Genomic DNA, 16,314 nt, shown 5'->3' with positions numbered 1-16,314 from the left:
AGGAAAATATGATGTACTTGCCGTTTACCATGAATGCATCGCGTGTGGGAAGTCCATGCAATTCCATTCAATGCAGGAGGAATTCCATCATGCCAGCGCCACTGCTCAATGTTCGGTGAATTGCTCCTCTGTATTAGCTATAAAATGCAACATGTTTGTTTTGGGGCCTGCACTCAAGATATTCAGTGTGGAGAATCCCGTGACAAATGTGGCTGTCAGTCTGGTCGATGGTGATGGATGAGTGGCACTCATAGTATGTGATATTGTATAATTGTATGATATAGTATGTTATGTCGTGTTGTGTTTAGGTACCTGATCCCCTCGCTGGACCGGTCCCACGCAGGCCACTACCGCTGCATCGTCAGGAACCGAGTGGGGGCCATCATGCAGTGCAGCACTGAAGTGAGGGTGGCCTGTAAGTGTGCCGCTTCTCTTCCCAACATTCACACTTATTCATTGATTGCGTATATACCATATGTATATATTATACATACATTGTATTATAGTTGTGTATGTACATGTATATATTTTTGTGTATATATGTATGTATATATGTACAGTATGCATCCTTATTGAACATATGTGACAGAAGAAGCCCGGAACATACATTGTATAATGTGTACTATACATTTAAGCTATTCATGTATACACATTAATCAACAGGAAGTGTCCCATATAATAAAACATGACATACATTCACACAAAAATCTAAACGCAACACTTTTGTTTTTGCTCCAATTATTTATGAGATGAACTTAAAGATTCTACATACACAATATCACAATTTCTCTCAATTACTGTTCACAAACCAGTCTGAATCTGTGATAGTGAACACTTTCAACCAGTCAGGACTGACTTGTTATCTGAGTCCCCAGAACCCCCCCCCCCCCCTTCCAATAAAATAAAACTGCACCTTTAAGAGTGGCCTTTTATTGTGGGCAGTCTAAGGCACACCTGTGCATTAATCATGGTATCTAATCAGCATCTTGATATGGCACACTTGTGAGGTGGGATGGATTATCTCGGCAAAGGAGAAGTGCTCATTATCACAGATGTAGATTGGTTGGTGAACAATATTTGAGAGAAATGGGGGTATTGTGTATGTGGAAGAAGTTTGAGGTCTTTGAGTTCATCTATAAAAAAAAAAAATGGGAGCACAAACAAAAGTGTTGAGTATACATATATATATATTATGCATTCACACAGCCTATACATAACAACTATACATTCCTGCATGTGACTGGGGATGAAGAGGAGGACTCGTGAAATTCTCGTCACGCACACACTATCGGATGAGTCGTTGTGACATAAGGAGATTAGCATGACAATCACACAAACACACAATAACGCCACATGCTTTTTTTCTCCTCCTATAGCTCTAACCCTCACAGGCCACTTGATTAGGTACACCTCCTGATTGTGCCCCTGTGCCCTCCCGTAGACATGAGCAGCTTCGTGGAGGGCGAGCGTTCTCAGACGGTGTCGCAGGGCGATGGCGCCCTCATCCACGCGCCCCGCATCCACAGCTTCCCCAAGCCTCAGATCACGTGGTTCCGCGACGGACGCAAGATCCCTTCCAGCAGCCGCATGTAAGCGCCACCCCAACACCTGCCAGGCCGCAGCACATCCGCCGGCCTCAACTTTGTAGTGTGTGTTTGTTTCCTTTCTGCACGCGATTGTGAGAAGCATTTCTGACGGAACCATCCCACAGAGATAAAGTGGGTTATTATATAGCGCATCTATTGACTGTGCGAGTGCAATGATTGAAGGCTCGGCACGCAGGCTTATATGGCAGCGGGGGAACCAATTAGAGCCAATTGGACAAAAGGCCCTCAATTGATGCTATGTTTGACTGACAGCTCTCACCCTCCACTGGGTTTGTGTGTGCAAGTGTGTGCGCTATGTATTTCTGCATGTTTGTCTCAACCGTGGCACGAGTTTGCTTGGAGGATGTATTCATATTGGAACCTTAAAGGCACTGTCCGTAGTTTTGACCATTTCTGTTTGTCAACAAACAATTCAAAACGGACCCCTCCCATGGTTCAACCCATACGAGCTCAACGTTCACGCCCCCCCGCCTCTGACCGCACTCAGCCAAGCAAGCTGCGAGAGTGATTGACGAGGTATCTTGCAAATGGTCACATTACTGATCCGAGATCACCGACAGGGATAATAGTTCGAAAGGACATTCGCCTTGTAACGATGGTGAAATAATCAGGACAAGTGTGGAGCTAACAACAGCCAATAGCGCGCTTAGCTTCCCCAAAAAACAGTCTGTGATGCCTTCACGGCCCGTCCAGAGCGTCGGAAACTGCCCAACCCGCAACCCACCCCCAATGGTTGCTACAGCCTTTTGGCTTAGCTTCACTTATTGCCAGGTGTTAATATAAGGATATAAAAAAAAGTTGGACCCTTGTTCTATATTGCCGAGTTACCCTTGTCAATGTGACTTAACCTAGCATGTCGCTAAATCAGCAAGCTAACATTTTCTTTTCTGTTTGGCACTCCCCTGTCGAATAGCAAGCAGGCCAACTCTCTGCGTCGCTCTTCAGAACTCGGAAACGGGTAAATGCCAAGCCAATATTTACTCTCGTTTTTGACCGTGCATTATCCGCTGCACGTTTTGTTGTCACAAAAAATCACCACCACGCATTAACGGAAGCCCAGAGAGGTGTAGATTGAGAAGGAGTTCATGTTTAAACCAGAGCTTTTAAAAACATTTTAGAATTTTGATTAATCACGATTAATCCCTTAATAAAAAAGCCTTTTTTAATCAATATTTTTTTCCCGCCAAATTTGAAGAGCACCGGTTTTGTACTAATTATTTTGACATTGAATGTTATGAGGACGTCTTCAACATTTTTTGATCCACTGCACACACTCATCCTCCTCTTTTTCTAATCAATGAATTACTTGCATAATTAAAAATGGGGAAAAAAATGACCCCAATATTTTGACATGAACAAATATTCTAAATGTCATACGCAAACATTTAATAAATGCTTTACTTTAATGTATGTAATTGTGTTTATTGCTCAAACAACCTGTGCTACCTTAAACGTAGCCATCCGCTGTCACGCTAAAGGATAATCTATGGTCAAAATGAATCTGTGTTAATTCATGATTAATGCGATATTTTTTTTGTGATTAATTAATCAGTTAATTCTTTAACTTTTGACAACATTAGTTTAAACATCCTGTATATAAGAAGTATTTATTTTTTAGTCAAAACGTTGCACAGTGCCTTTAAAAAGTTATCATTTTAAATAGCCTACAAAATATTTGTAAATTTGAAGAAATGGTACAACTTCTCAAGCAACAGCCAGTCCGTTTTCAGAGGGGCGGCCAGCATGACACAATGATTAAGGGGTGGCATGTAAGGTGACTTTTTTTGTTTGATGTTTTTACAATAGTGCAACATTACCATACAGCGGCTTTAAAACTATGACAATACTTTACAGTGACATTTTGATCAGAAGTTTATTGCCATGTTTTTAGTTGACATTAACTATCAAAATTAACACAAAATTAGCATCAATGTTGCAGTCGAAACTTTTTTTGCAATAGTTATTTGAGCACAAAATGGTGGAGCAAAACATGTAGAAACAGAATGCAATGCTCTTTGGCATATATTATTTATCCTCTCCAAGGAGTGACTAATATTACAGCAGCCAAATTAATTTTAGAGGCTGTTTCGGGTAATTAGTGTTTTGTAAGTACAATAGTGTTGAGTGCTGTTTTTCTCTACATTGCAAAAAAGAAAATAACATTTTTTTGATTTTCCAATTATTTCGATGGGGAAAGATGATTCACGATACGAGTTTTGAGTTATGAGTACGGGGACGGAACAAACACTTAATTTATCATGGGACAACATTCTGTATATTATCCAAAGTAATTGCAGGAGGGATTTTTATGAGAGAAAAAATACACAATTAATTATTATTGCTCTTTTTTATTTTAAGATGCAACATTTTGAAAGGCAGCTTTTATTTATCGTTTAGATTTATTACTTACTTTTGGAAATAAAATGTCATTTTGGAATTCATTTGTAATTTTATGACATAACACTTTTAATATAATATGAACATTTGAACAGTTGGGTTTTTAGGAGTGATTTGAAGTTGCTGATGGTTTTTGGGAGTGGGGTTCCAGAGGGCGGGGTTTGTCATGGCAACAAATGTGTGACATATTGCGAGTTTAGCATGCAGCTTCCGCCACAGCAAGGATTTCCTATTTTAAGCATCAAAAGTCACAATAACCAACCAGGATTCTACCTTTGCCACAATGCGACACGGCATCCTTGTTAAGATAAGCCATTTTCAAATCCAGCCGGTACTCGTTTGCTGCCTTCAACATGATTAGGGAACGGGGATTTTGGATGCCAAACTGAGCTCTGATTTGAATATACAGTACAAGTCAAGCCAAACTAAACCAAAAGTCTGACTTATGGTTTGAAAATGAAGGGAAATTATAATTTTACACTCAATAGTTTACAATAATATTTACAATATGACTAGGAGAGAAACGTGTAATATTACCAGTATGAAGTCATAATTTTTCAATATATTAACTCTTTGACTGCCATAAACGTTATAAAACGTTTAGCATAAACCCAGGGAAGGGCGCCGAGGACGTTAAAAGACGTCCCCTATGTTTTTTTTTTTTTTTTTTCAAAAACGGGTGCAGGAAAGCCTTGGGCAGCTGTGCTGAAAGAATCAGGCTGATCTGATTAGTCAAAGACTCGTTTTGGCCCCTAGAGGGCAGCGATGACTCTCTTTGCACAAGGTTGGATGGGCCGCCCACCGTGGGCGTCAGTAGAAGACGTGAGGCGGAGCTAGAGTGTTGAGGAGACAATGGCTGATCCAAGCCACAATGGCTTGACCAAGCAACCGGTTACAAGCAGCTCAGCTTGAGCATTTTTTTCAAAGACGGAAAGCATCAATCAATACTAAAAAGCGCATTGATGTCAACGATGATGATGACAACGAGCTCTACGCCAAAGTTGGAAGCTTTGGCGTGACTGTTATGAACACGTAGTAAGCCTCACGGCTAAGCGCGGCTAGCGCGGCTAGCGCGGCTAGCGCTGCTAAGGCCGGAAAACGCGCACAATAGCCGGCCGGGTACTTCTACACAATCGGACATTCGATCGGGCGATGGAGAGTTGGCATCGACCAATGCAGATTGATGATGATGATGAAGATGAAGCTCTACGCCAACGTGACTGTTATGAACACGTAGTAAGCCCCACCGGCAAAGCGCGGCTAGCGCGGCTAGCGCTGCTAAGGCCGGAAAACGCGGAGCTGCACAAGCGGACATTCGATCGGACAATGAAGAGTACCCCGAGTCCAATGCATATTCATCGAAGGAGCGGGTACAGTCTGATCACGGAGAAGACACTGTTTCTGGACTACGATGCCACCATGAATGGAGTGGATAAAATGGATCTCCTACCACCCGGTATAGCAACTGAAGGACACGGGGAAGCGAGACGTAACGAAACCGTAGCATGATCCTGATATTAGACTTGATGACACACTGCAGTATATACTTGCTATTCCCCGGAAAAAAACGGCCTGCAAGAAAGTGGCGCACGCGAAGAGGCAATCTGTTGTGCAAATGCTGTTGCGTCTCTTTGCACGCAGGAGAGTGTTACAAAAAGAAAAACTGTCGTTGAAACATCCACATATTTGTAAATAGCACCACAGTTGCACACATTTGTAAATAGTTTGCCAAATTGTTGTCAAATTGTTACACTGTTGAATGTAAATAAACGTATTTTGCTATCAAAAAACACTTTTTCATTCTTGGTGGTAGTGTTTTATAGAAGTAAAGCACTATTTAGGTGTTTGTGGCATCATTCATGGACAAAAAGAAGTGTCAAATTCACTAGAATGCATGAAATAATATCGTTTCACTAAAAGCTTGATTTCTCCGTGTTTTGGTCCAACACAGGCGAAATTGGGTCAAACTAACCATTTTCTATTGTTGATTACTAAAGAACGGAATAAGGTAGAAACAAACTCTTTTTTTCTGATGAAAGATGAAAGTCCAATCTTTCATTTGGTAGTACGTGTGTTTCCATAGTCCAAACAGAACATTTTCTGTGGACCTTGAAAATCAGTCAAAATGCTTAAATCGGCTGGCACTGGCGGCATCCCTTTTCTGAAAACGTCTGGCAGTCAAAGAGTTAAGAGAAAATGCAAAATGGGCCATGTTGTAAGATTGGTCCCAGTTCATAAAAAAATGTGATGTATTTATTTTAATTTATGATTTTTAAAAAGTGTAATGTTACGAGAATAAAATAACATGGTAATGTTACCAGAATAAATTCATAATATTACCAAAATGTAGTTGGTTTGCAGGCTCAATGCTTGTTCGTACGTGCTTCAGTCTCCCCGAAGAGCCTTTCTTACTCAGGCCAGCATTCACCTGGGATTCATTTATCCATCCACACAAATAGTGGAAGCTGTGCCAACTCTCGGAGCTGCTCATGCATTATTTAAATGGCAGTAGGTGGGCGCTGGCTTCAATGACGCCAGCAGTTTGAGCCTTCTTCTTTTGCATGGGCAACAGCTTAGACTGTAAGACGTCAATGAGGGACAAATGTGACCACAGTGTAGCCTGAAGGAAAAACGTGGAAAAAGTGTCATGCTACCAAAATAATTCATAATTTTTTTGTGCACGTAACTATTATTATTATTTTTTCCATAATTTACTTTTGAATTATTTTAGGATTTAACAACAATAAGTTTACAATTTTACGGGAATTTGCAATTTTACAAAAACATGCATATGGAAGAAAAACAATATATATATTTTTTAATAATTCATATAATTTTACCAGAAAACAAATCGCAGTTTAACAAAAATGAAATGATAATGCCGTCATGAACATTTGTAATTTATTTTGTCATACAGTATTCCACACATATTACAAATCACGTAACATGGGTTTTACAGACCACACATGATTCCAATTGACGAAATACGCAGTATAAGTAGCAACCAGGTTTTAAGGAATTTAATTAATTTTTTTTACAGAATATTTGTATTCAAACTGATTTTTGTTTATTGTATCATACATGAATGTCATGTATGTTGTACAATACTTTTTTTCAGTCACACTTTTTCCATTGTTTGGCCCGTCCTGTGACTTATACTCAGGTGACTTGGATATATGAAAAATAGAGCATGGCCTAACACCCAAAATCTCTCTTCCCTAATCTTGTGACTTAGCTGTGCATTACCGCCACCTTCTTTCCACAATTAGGAAATGAGTATTTTGGGTGCGAGTACGAGCGCTTCTGTTCTTGGTCTCAGTTTTGTTAGATACATTTCCCAAAAATGTGCGACTTGGAAGCGAATTGAATGTTTTTTTTTCTTTTTACAATGTGTTTTTAATTGGTGCAATTTTTATTCAGGAGTTACATCTAGTCAGAAAAAGTAATTATTTGGAAGACGAGTTTTTACTTTTACTTGAGCCATATTATTCCAAAGTAATAGTACTCTTACTTGAGTGCAATTTTTAGCTATTCTACACATCTCTGGAGGTCAATGATGTTTAAGTGTGAGTTGAAATGGCCTTTTTTCAGTACGGCCTGTCTTTAATACCACGACTGACGCAGCAGACGAGACACATTTCACCGTCTGTTTGCTCGCTTTGCTTTAATCCGCATTGATATGCACAAGCGTAGATGTGAATGTGTGTGTTCGTGTGTGTGTCAGTCCCTAATTGTCCAGGAGTGTGTGTCTGTCTGTGTATGTGTGTGTTTGTTTATCCTGCACCGATCAGGCAGATGCTGGCAGTTTTGTCGAGCCTAATCTGGCTGTGTGCTTAGCGTCAGCTCTCATTTAATGGGCTCCTCTCACATGAGACCGTCAACCCGAAACAGCATCCAACCGTCCTTGTGTAGGAGTCTGTAGTCACACGCACACACAAAAGGCAATAGAAAGGGAATGACTGCAAGAGTTGTTTCTTCTGCTGTTTTTCATGTCTTCATGATTTGCAATGGAATGAAAAAAAGGAACAAAAAGACATTTAGACAGGCTGGTAATGCAATCCATCACAGTCGTTTTTAAAATACTGTATACAGAATGTGTGTGTGTGTGTTTGCTTAATTGGGAACTTCATCTGCTTGGCCAATTAGCGGCCATCTGTTGCAGTCATCTATTCATGTAGACTCATACGCCGAGTATTAGAGCAACATTTGAACGAAAATAATTGCTCACTATGCAATTTTGTACCGTAAGAACAAAGTTTGTTCACAAGGAAAAAATGCTAACGTCAACAGAATTATCTGGTAGCATAATAAGAAGAAGGTTGTGATGTTAAAATGGAAAAATCTTGTCGGAATAAACTTATGATGAAAATTAATTTGTATCTTATGAGAAATATATCTATATCTATATATATATATATATATATATATATATATATATATATATATATATATATATATATATATATATATATATTAGGGTTGTTAGAAAAAATCGATTCTGCAATATATCGCGATCTTACAGTGCACAATTCTCGAATCGATTCGATATGCGGCCGAATAAATTTTTAAACATCCATTTTTTATGGGAATATTCAACAAAACGTCTTACTTAGGGTTAGGATTCACACATTAGCATGGAAGAATGTTCTATTAATGAAACATTAAGCCTTAATATTTGATTTCAGTGCTGTTCAAACATGAAACAGACTGCAACCTGTTTGTTAAATGCAGTGGCTCACTTATAAGCCTGAATTTGCAGATAAATAAATACATTTTCATACAAATCTTACAGTGTACATGTACACGTTTACTGATTAGTATTTTCTAAATTTGAGTAAAAAAAAAATCACAATAATCAATTTATAGTTTTGCATCGGGATTAATCGGTATTGAATCGTGACCTATGAATCGTGATACGAATCGAATCAGTAGGTACTAGGCAATTCACACCCCTAATATATATATATATATATATATATTAATAAGACTTCTTAAAATCTTAAAATATTTCTTATGGAAATGTATGTATATTTTTACAAGATAAAGTGCAATATTGCAGGAATAAAATTGTAATTTTACAAGACCCTTTTTTTTTAACTATTATGAAAATTATTAGTCATTTTTTTAAATGAAAAACCATCATGTTTAGGAGAATAAATGTGTTTTTTGAGAAAAACTAAATATGATAAATTTGTAATTTACTCGAACACATTTTGTGTGCTGTGAGAATGAATTCATAATCTTGCAAGAATAAAATAAGTATTCATAACAAGACAATTTTGACCGGAATAAACTTGTGGAGATCCTATTGCAGTTACTCTACGCAAACGCTCATTTCTACCTGCGCTAGTCTTGAAGAATATCATAAGAAAGTAAACTTCGGCCATATGCACAGTTAGACTTGAGCTTTGTGCTAGACTTGTACTGGGCACGAAAACAGGGCTTAATGTACCTGTATTACAAGAAAACGCTTGTCAAAACAAAAGTAAGGTCCATGTTCAGAAGAATTTGATGTCAGAGAACTACTGTATGAGGTGCTAAAGTGCTTTAATTTCAACATCCAGTACTTTTTTTGCATATGTTTGGAGACAGTAAAGAAAATCTTCAGTAATCAAACACTTTTACCGTGTTTTGTTGTCTTTTTTTGTTAGCGCCATCACCCTAGACAACACGCTGGTCATCCTGTCCACGGTGGCGCCCGACGCCGGCCGCTACTACGCGCAGGCCGTCAACGACAAGAATGGCGAGAATAAAACGAGTCAACCCGTCACGCTCGCCGTGGAGAGTAAGTGCACGTGCTGCGCTATGCTACTTCGCCCACCCGTCGCTCACGAGCGCTTTGTTGGCAACATTCGCATGTTGTTGGCGTGATAGAAAACATTGCTCACATTCTCCATTTTCTACTTCACAATGTACTTCTGATGGTTCGGCATAAAGGCTTGATTAATTTTGTTTTAAAAAAGGGAGTTTTGATTTTTCTAGAGATGTTTTTGCACAAACTGAACAGGGGCTCGGGACCAAGCCCTGCTGCAAATAGCACAAAAAAAGAAGACTAATTTTCGCACCACCCACCTATACTCAACAAAAATATAAACACAACACTTTTGTTTTTGCTCCCATTTTTTTTTTTTTTTAGATGAACTCAAAGATCTAAAACTTGTTCCATCTACACAATATCACCATTTCTCTCAAATATTGTTCACAAACCAATCTACATCTGATCCAATGGTCAGTTTTTCACTATTATTTGATCATTACGATTATTCTCGTGCCTTTTCCTGTATGCTGCTATTTATTTGTTACAGTGTGCATCCTCTCTCATGTAACCAAAGGGAACATCATAACACTGCTAGAAACAGCACTCTGCATAATGCATTGAAGTTACACCCTAATAAAGAACACGGAAATTCCAAGACGTTTTGTGAGTCTGAAAATGTGCCGCCCGTCCGTCCGTGATAAACAGACGCCTCGCTGAAGGTGCAAATAAAAGGCGAGTATTATTTTATCTCTTCATTAGATTTATAGCCGGTGGGCCTCTGTTAAAGGTTTTATTGTGGGCAGGTCACAATTTTATTTCACGCATTTATAACAGACATAACGGAAGCCAAAATTGACATCTTCTATTTCAGTTTAGGACCGGCCTCTTTTTTCACGTAGTTGATGAGCCAAATTTGCATACAATATATTTACCGGTAGGGAAGACCACTTTTTATATATTTCTTGGAATCAATACATCATATATAAACAAAATGTTTACCAGATAAAAGACTAAAGTTTTAGGTATATTTTTTTGTATTCATGTCATGTTCATACTTTGTGTCAGTGCAGAGCTATAAGCCATCAAATAGAGGGAGCGAACATGACATGTTGCCCCAACAATTGCTAAGTTGTCACACCATATGGGGTAAGATGTCACACTGGATTTTGCAACTAATAAAACAAGGACTAAAATAGCCTTATTCTCCTGTTTTTTTGTTGTTTGTTTTTACAGCCAGAGAAATTGTTTATCATTGATCTTGAAAATTTTCCATTGCCATTGAGTAAACTTTTACCTAAAATATTATGAAATAGATTAAAGTCCTAAGGAACTGCTAGCATGTAGGTCATAGCTCTCAGCCTCAAATACCTGCTTTGCTTCCCTTAAACTGGAAATTTGAGAACAAATTGAATTAAAAATAAATAACTAAAGCATTTTGGTTCATGGATGGATGGTTCATCATGAAACTTAAACCAGTCCTGACGTGGACATAATGTAGTTCCAACAACTGGAAAATCAGTTTTTAAACAATGAAACAAAACCTGGCAAACTATTTTCCTCACTCTTCAGACTTATCATCTGAAGAACAATTCTGGCATACATAAACAGTAACCAGAGGACCATTTTTCATTGGCCCATTTTTTGCACATGTGACAACAAACCCCAAAATGACTGAGACAAGTTGCCACAAACTAGCATGTTGGCTAATTCTTGCGCTAGTTTAAAGTTAGCTTAAAACAGAGCAGTGACTGAGGCACGACAAGTTGCCTGAATCGCTCCTCTAACAAGTCCACTTGATTTGCTATTAGAATTTGTGTATGCATGATGCCTGTTTCAAAATATATGAAGTTGCAAAATTTTACTTTGGGTTGTGCAAAACAGATAACTGGCTATTCTCTTCTCAGACACTACACAACCCTTGGCCATTTATACGAACACAACTAGTATTCCACTTTTCCGTTGCAATGTGACAACTTACCCGTCTTCCCTCCATATAATACAAGTACATTGCTTACCTATGCGTAGACAAACGTTTGTCTTCTGATGAGGGATTCTAGGCTATGTGGTCATCCAGAGCCTACAATAATCTGCGTTTATTTCGATTTTTTTTAGGGCTTCTAATTACTGTGTGGTCATCTGCATAGCTCTATCCAGAGCCTGCATTTATATGAGTTAGTATTGATTTGAGTTGATTTTTTGAGGAATTCATCTGAATTACAAAGTAGTAGTATATGAAGAATACTGATGACAACATAGCTTTTTCCAGAGCCACCGTTTCATGGTTTGGATTGTTGTCATTTTCAGAGAGATTCCATTACGATGTGGGTGGCTACGTAGCTTAATGCAAAGCCTACATTTATACATATTAGTTTTGTTGTTTGTGTGTGTGTAATTCATCTTATATACAATATGTGTACGGCCGGATAGCTTTACCGGAGCTACCATTTTTGTTTGTTGGGTTTCAGTTGATTGTTTTGAGAAATTCATCCATCAATGTGGACAACTGCATAGCATTATCTACAGCCATTTATATAGGCGTTAGTTTTGATATTTGTTGTATTTTTGAAGACTTAATCTTAACAAATACAAACAGACTCCTAGCTTTATCCACAGCCTGCATTTATGGAAGTTAGTTTTCATTTTTGTAGATTTTTGAGGGATTCACATGAGTGTAGAAACAGAAGTTAGAACCTGCATGTTTTTATGTTAATTTCTGTCCATTTAATTGACATCATGTGCACATAAATTTTAGCAAAAGCCTGCATTCATTTTGGTTGATGTAAATTTTTGAAGGACTCCAATTACTATGCATGGGTGACCGCATAGCTTTAGTAAAAGCTTACATTTATCTGACTTATCTTAGATTTTTGTTGATTGATGTGGCTTTCAAATGGCGGCTAGATCTCATTGGGTGTTCTTAATGAAGTGTCCAGTCAGTGGACTGTTACCGTGTTGTGATGCTGGAGTTCGACTTGCGTTTCGAGCCCGTGATTCACGTCAGTGTTTGTCGTGCCGTGCTGTGTGTGCGTGACGCAGTGGTGTGTGGAGATCAAATATCAGCGCACATCACCAGACCCGACCTTGCAGATCACACAAGCGTGTTAAGCATCTGAAAGTCAATACGTTCTCTCTTTTTTTTTTTTTGTAGTTCCGCTGCTGCATTTGTTCATTTTAGCCATTCTGTAGAGGGATGGAATGCAGATGCGCAGTTTGCAGGGAGTGGCCTTCTCTAAAGAAAGCATACAGATAAGGCCTACAAAACATTTGACTTTTTTTCCCACCATTTTGGAAGTGCCTTGACTTATCAGTTCACTTCTCCTTGACAATCCTTGTAACTAAAAAACACTCATATCTCAAATACATTTCCCCATTTGAAACACATGGAAATGTTATTCATTCCTTCCAGCTAGCACATTATTTTCTAACATGTTTTTTAATCTGAAAAACAGCACTCTACAGTGTTGTACTTTGTGTAAACATGCAGTAAGAATATAATTCATCAGGGGGCAGTATAATACATACAGACATACTAGTTGTAGAGTGATGAAACACAGAAGAAGACCGTCACAACTAGGGGTGTGAATTGCCGAGTACCTGGCGATTCGATTTGTATCACGATTCATAAGTCACGATTCGATTCGATGCCGATGAATCCCGATACGAATCTATAAATTGATTATTGCCTTTCTTTTTAACAAAAATGTTGAAAATACAAATTAGTAAACTTGTACATGTACACTATAAGATTTGTATGAAAATGTATTTATTTATCTGCAAATTCAGGTTTATAACTGAGCCGCTGCATTTAACAAACAGGTTGCAGTCTGTTTCATGTTTGAACAGCACTCAAATAAAAATATTAAGGCTTAATGTTCCATTAATATAACATTCTTCCATGCTTAATGTGTGAATCCTAACCCTTAATAAGACGTTTTGTTGAATATTTCCATAACAATTTGATGTTTAAAAATCGATTCGGCCGCATACTGAATAGATTCGAGAATTGCGTGCTGTAATATTGCCGAATCAATTTTTTCTAACACCCCGAGTCACAACTAAGCTGTGATGATATTCGTCGCTTCTCGCAGAGGATCAAGAACATATGTCTACGAGAATTGTTGTATGGTTTTTAACGGGCGGAACTTTGGACGCCAAAGCAGAGACGTACAAAATAAGAGCGTAAAACAAACAATGATTTATTAAAACAAGGGAGCATGACACTGAACAAGAAAAATAACCACAAACGAAAATCTACAGCAGGAAAATATTGCCATGGAAAAACAGGTGGACGCGTCAAGGAATTTTGAGCATCCGTCAGTCGTCAACACCTTCCGTCATTGTCAGTCCATCAGCATTTCAAGCCGACTCGCATCGTAATCGTAATCGTCAATCCAAACAAAAACCCACTTCTGACAATGCTTAGTTCGTCAATTTTTCGATGTTTCCCGTCAACAAAATAGACGTCCGCCATTGGTGGATTGACAGACCTTCTGTCTGGAAAGCCTGCCCCTGTGGAAAAACTAATAGCAACAGGAACGAAACAACTAAGGCAGATGATCAGAGCCAAGGCAGGAGCTAGGCGGTGTAAATGACAAATACTAAACGGGAAAAAAACTGTGAGAAAAGAAAGATAACGGAAGTGCAATAATAAATGCTAAGGAACTCAACCCAATAAGAGCTAAACACTCTAGAGATAATAAACACAAATAGCGCAAGGAAAAAAAGCTTAATTTCTCAATTTTAGAAGTCTGACAATTAAGCGGTTCAAACAAGATCCAAAACAACACAAGTGTAGATGACAAGGTAAAAGACACAAAATGTAAACTACACACATTTAGAAATGAAGACCAGAAGTTTGTGTTAGGGTAATGAAAGGGAGTAACAAGATGTCACCTCCAAATTCAACTCTGGTTCCATTAGCCCGTTTACAGTGTTTTGCATTGTTAGCATTAATCATTCACTGCCTTTGACAAGCATACAGCACTTAGCAATAATGTCTTTGATGATATTTCAAACAACTGTACTGATGCTAAACTACCAGCAGATGACATCAATCCCACATTTTAGATTTGAGATCAGCAGTTTGTGAGTCGACTGGGAAAAAAGGCTGCATTTTGTACAAGCTACCTTTTTCCTACTGATTATTATAAAAGAACGGAAAATGGCAGAATCCGACTTTTTTATAAACTGGTGAAAGTGAATCCATTCTTTCGTTTTCTATTCTTTCAGCACTATTTCCTGCGGGTCTTGAAAATGTCAAAATGCTCTAAAATGTCACCAAAATTTTTTTTTGCAGTGACAAAAATTGGTGTTGTTCCGATACCGTTTTTTGGCTCCTGATTTCGATACCCAGCTTTGCAGTATCGGCCGATGCTGATACCTAAGTTTTATTTTTTCTCAACATGAAAAAGCTGTCCTGCCATTGGTTCAGAGCATTCAAGGGCCAATAGGATATGTTAGCTCGGCATGCAGTGAACATGTCACACATCAGTGAATGTCATGCATGAGAAAGACAGAAGATGCTGCATCCAAACTCCTATATTAGCGTCAGAATAAATGGTATCGGTGAGTACTACCAAGTAACATGCCGTTTTAATGCAGTATCAGGGCCTCTGCCGATACCAGTATCGGTATCGGAACAACACTAATAAAAATACAACAAAATACTTGTTAAAACTGTTTGTATGTCCTGACAATAAAATTGTATGTATTTTATTTATTTTTTTATCTTTCCCTCTCTGGTAGGCTACTACTCGTTTATGTTTTAGTTCAAACCAGTAACATTTCATTTTTGGGAATACTAATCTATAATAATACTAATCATGAACAAATCATGTTAGCGATAGCTAATAATGCAGCTGCCTTAGCGTACACTGTGCAGGCGTATTATTGAGCTGGGGGCATTTCTTTGGGCAGAGGCGCAAGGTGAGGCTATATTCAAGTCTTGATAGCAGCTTCAAGACTACATATTTCAGCTTTAAAGACAGAGTTAATGTTTTTCATGGTTAGATACACATTAGTTTTATATTAACTTTTATTATAAACTCGAGTGGGAGTGGCTATTAGCAGCTTGAAGTGATGTTCTTTTTTGAAGAAATGTTCACTATCTGCCAAATTGCTGCTTGTTGTGCAGTTTCACGCCACGATAGCATAACTGACATTTCTGCTTCCAACTCAAGGCGAATGACGCCGTCGTATTTCCAAATACTCGAAAGTCGAGGTGCCACTGTATATGAAATGGAACGTAGATAAACAATGCAGCTAAACTCTCCTTTGACACGGGCAGGTGTAAATAGTACGCTGACATTCATAAGTAAGACTTTACCTGGTGGGTTCAGCTCGTTGTCGTCTCCCATTTAATTAGGAGATTACACACTTGAGCTCTTCTCCACGCCGAGACTTTATAAACTACTGCCCCACGTTCATTACTGTCAGGCAGCCTGTCACAATAAAAGGAGCTGGAGTCGAACGGAGGCTTTTGTTTGTGTCACCCACAAACACTTTAGGGCTTAATTTATAAGCTCTGTTTAGTTAATGTGCCATGTGTTCTGT

General features: G+C 38.4%; 1 protein-coding gene across 2 annotated transcripts in view; it reads left to right on the top strand.

Annotated features, from left to right (window-relative positions):
- sdk2a (sidekick cell adhesion molecule 2a) overlaps positions 1-16,314 on the top strand; it is a 178,678-nt gene that overhangs the window by 106,336 nt on the left and 56,028 nt on the right. For both annotated transcript variants that reach the window (XM_086088184.1, XM_086088192.1), the window contains exons 3-5: positions 309-415; positions 1,442-1,589; positions 9,656-9,789. In XM_086088184.1, coding sequence (XP_085944310.1) covers positions 309-415; positions 1,442-1,589; positions 9,656-9,789 — 389 coding nt within the window. The remainder of the gene's footprint in view (positions 1-308; positions 416-1,441; positions 1,590-9,655; positions 9,790-16,314) is intronic.

The sequence above is a fragment of the Leptonotus elevatus genome, chromosome 1 (genome assembly GCF_054856555.1).
Source record: "Leptonotus elevatus isolate MCC_2025b chromosome 1, RoL_Lele_1.0, whole genome shotgun sequence".
Taxonomy (NCBI): Eukaryota; Metazoa; Chordata; class Actinopteri; order Syngnathiformes; family Syngnathidae; genus Leptonotus; species Leptonotus elevatus.
Note: the sequence above shows the minus strand (reverse complement) of the source record. Positions and strands in the feature narration are given on the sequence as shown.